Raw genomic sequence first — 3,076 nt, forward strand, 5'->3', positions numbered from 1 at the left:
TTCCTCGATAGTTTTTACACTCCAGTTGATGTCCCTTTTTGAAAATTGGGCAAATGAGGCCATCCAACAACTGCTGATAGCTTAGATATAGGTTGAACAAATCACTTCGTCATATTACTTATTTTGTTTTAGCGTCATATAACTACTTTTGGCTGTGTAAAATTGTTCTCATTTTATGCTAAATAGTAGTCATTTGTGTCGGGAAGTGTTGATTCTCCGCTTTCACCCGGAGAATACGACAGGTGATGTGTATTGGGAGCTCTAAACAGTTTACGAAGACGTTGCTCTAAATGAAACAGCGCACTGTGATTAGTTCCGTCGCTTCAAAGACGGTGATTTACGCGTTAAGAAAAACCAAAGCATTGTGAGAAGAGCTTACTTCAGTATTAGCGGTAACTCGGCAGTCGGCTAGCCACTTATAAGCAACTGTATGAGTTGGGAATGATGCAAAAGCAAGGTTCCTTGTGATTTAAAATCAAGGCACGCATCGCATGGCAGTTCTTCATCGCATCCTGGCTGGCGGAGGCACGAGAAATAGATTTATTACAGCAACTCAAAGAAAAGAAAGATATGGGGACTGCCTACGTACGCTTTTACATTTTCGGCTTGGCTAAAAATTCGCGTTGCGAAGATGTTATTGTGCAAAAAACGACTATAATATGAGTAGATGCATTAAAATTGATTTTACAGCATGACAACGCTTGGCTTGGCGTGTTGCTAAACTCGTTAAAACCTTCTTGGAAACACTTAAATGGGAAGTCCTACCCAATTTATCACAAGTACCAGGTATTGTTATATCATAAGTAATCGTTATATCATAAGTAATCGAATTACTGGCAAATTCTGAAAATTTAAAGTTCACTGTATAAAATACAACTGAATAAATCACATCAGCAGAACAAATATTAACGGAAAAGCAACGTTCTTCTTGAAAATTTCCAAAAATTAGTTCATTTTTATGCATTCAGATTTGGACAGTAATTTAACTTTCAAAACCATACAAATTTCTGGAATTCAAGTTGACTCATGCTTTTGGTTGGTAAAATCGCATTAGAGACGCAAATAAAAAACATCGCATCAGTAATGATTTTCCACCATTATTCCCACCCAGCACCTGTGTGTCGTTACCAAAGCGTGTACTACAAACAGAGTAATGAAAGCAATTTGCATATTTAACAGAATAATGAAAATGTTAAAATTAAAATACAATGCCACACAGCTTTGATCGAAGACGTCAACTAAAGCACAAGCTGCAGTCGCTCGATTAGCTAATTTTCTAATGCGACTTAGTGATATTAGGTGAATAGTAGGAAAATGCAAATCACTAAGGCGCCCTTAACGAACGGATCGAGCGGAATACTTTGGTTGATAGCTTTTACATGCAAATCAGGTGATATTAAATAATTAGCTTTGCGCCATTATTGTTTATGTCAGCCGCCTAGTGAAGAACTACAACTGGAACTGATTTGATTTGTAACAGATTGTGCCAAATTAATACGTTTATTTTCCTTTTGCTATACTGTTGCGTTTATTTATCTTTATAATCGTATCCGAAAGTAACTTCCAATTCAATTCTAATTAATGCATTTAGAAGCGGTAATTCGACTGTGAATCAGCTTTAAATCAGCCAGGTTATTTTTTACAAAATAAAAATAATCCGAGGAGATTGCACGACGAGCCACCAGGGCCAACTTAAATCCGTACTTCGTTTTAGGATCGTTTAGCAGCGCATTGTAACAGCGGAGCCCAACACCAGCTTCGGCAGGGTTTCTGCATCGCTCCAGAATTGCTTTTGCATCTGTTATGTGGCGTGAACCGATCATCTTGAAGTCACTTAGAATTTCATCAACCTGCAAACAACAGAGTTAGTTTGGTTAGCGTTAAATTTGGAACCAATTTTTATCGAGCACTTACAACGATGTTGTAATTTTTGTCCATGTACCTAAATTGTTGGAATATGCAATCGATAAACTCAAGGGTTTTCCCTTCAATGCCAGTTAGCACTAGCAGTGTGTTTCTAATTTTACAGCTGCTTTGCTTCGGAGGCTTTATAGTTCTTGCACAGAAATCAAATGCCGATTCATCCACAATTTTAATGCTTTCCTTAAAATATAAATCGAAATTAAATCTCCCACGTTAATTTTCTTTTATAAAGAAACTCACGTCTTTTCTATACAAGTTTCGTAGAATATCTTCATTGCCGTGATAAAGATTGGACAAAGATGTACGCAATTCATTCCTTTTCCAAATCTTTTTGAAACTGCTATGTACTGCTTGACAGGATCCATCACCTGAATCAAGTTCTTTCAAAGCTTTCCGTAGTTTGCTCATCTTTCCAGTATTCACCACACTTGACAAAACGTCTGAATATTTCTGGTACTGCACTTCGACTGCTGAAGTCTGCAAAAAACTGTTAGTACATCAAAACTTATAAACAACTATTTTTAAAACGCTACTTTAAACTGATTAACGTCGGCCGCGTACAACCCCACCGCTGCGAGGAAACACCGGGTGAAGCACTGGTTTTCCGGTCGCCGGATATCGAAGTTCCACTGCTGCCATTGCTGTACAGCCGCCCAGTTAACGAATGCTCCAGCGTGCTGCTGAGCGCACCAAGCCATTGCAAATGCAACTTCGTCGGGATCCAGTGCTCCAGCACCGGGTCCACTGAGCCTCGGTGGAAGATTGTCCTCCGCCGTTGCCGTGGCGAATTGCAAAGATACTGTCCAAAGTACTGTTAGGAAAACTGCCTTAGTCAGTGGAATCATTTTCCTTCTTTGGGAATGAGGGATGGCCCGGGCTCATTTTATATCGTATTATATGAGTGCGAAAAACGAAGTTGATTAATTGAATGCTGTTCATATCACAGCCACATGCTTGTCATTTTGTTTGCGTAAGTTTGATTGATTAGATACAATTGAATGAACAAGTTATTGTTGCAAACTGCGGTTAGACATCTAGATTAGATAATACCTTGAAAAGAGGATTAAACAAAACTATAGTTCGCATGCGAATATTCGATAGTTTGTCATCTTATTCCTTTAGAATTTTCCATTTTCTCCTATTTTGAACGTCA

At 38.5% G+C, this 3,076-nt stretch overlaps 1 protein-coding gene across 1 annotated transcript; it reads right to left on the bottom strand.

The window, feature by feature from the left end:
• Positions 1 to 1,481: 1,481 nt before the first annotated feature.
• Positions 1,482 to 2,777, bottom strand: LOC128742826 (uncharacterized). The gene is made up of 4 exons (XM_053839302.1): positions 2,457 to 2,777; positions 2,164 to 2,400; positions 1,915 to 2,103; positions 1,482 to 1,850 (listed from the first exon to the last, which is right to left on the bottom strand). The coding sequence occupies exons 1-4, from the start codon at positions 2,766 to 2,768 to the stop codon at positions 1,575 to 1,577; spliced, it is 1,014 nt and encodes a 337-aa protein (XP_053695277.1). The 5' UTR covers positions 2,769 to 2,777; the 3' UTR covers positions 1,482 to 1,574.
• Between the last annotated feature and the right edge of the window lie 299 nt (positions 2,778 to 3,076).

The sequence above is a fragment of the Sabethes cyaneus genome, chromosome 3 (genome assembly GCF_943734655.1).
Source record: "Sabethes cyaneus chromosome 3, idSabCyanKW18_F2, whole genome shotgun sequence".
NCBI lineage: Eukaryota > Metazoa > Arthropoda > Insecta > Diptera > Culicidae > Sabethes > Sabethes cyaneus.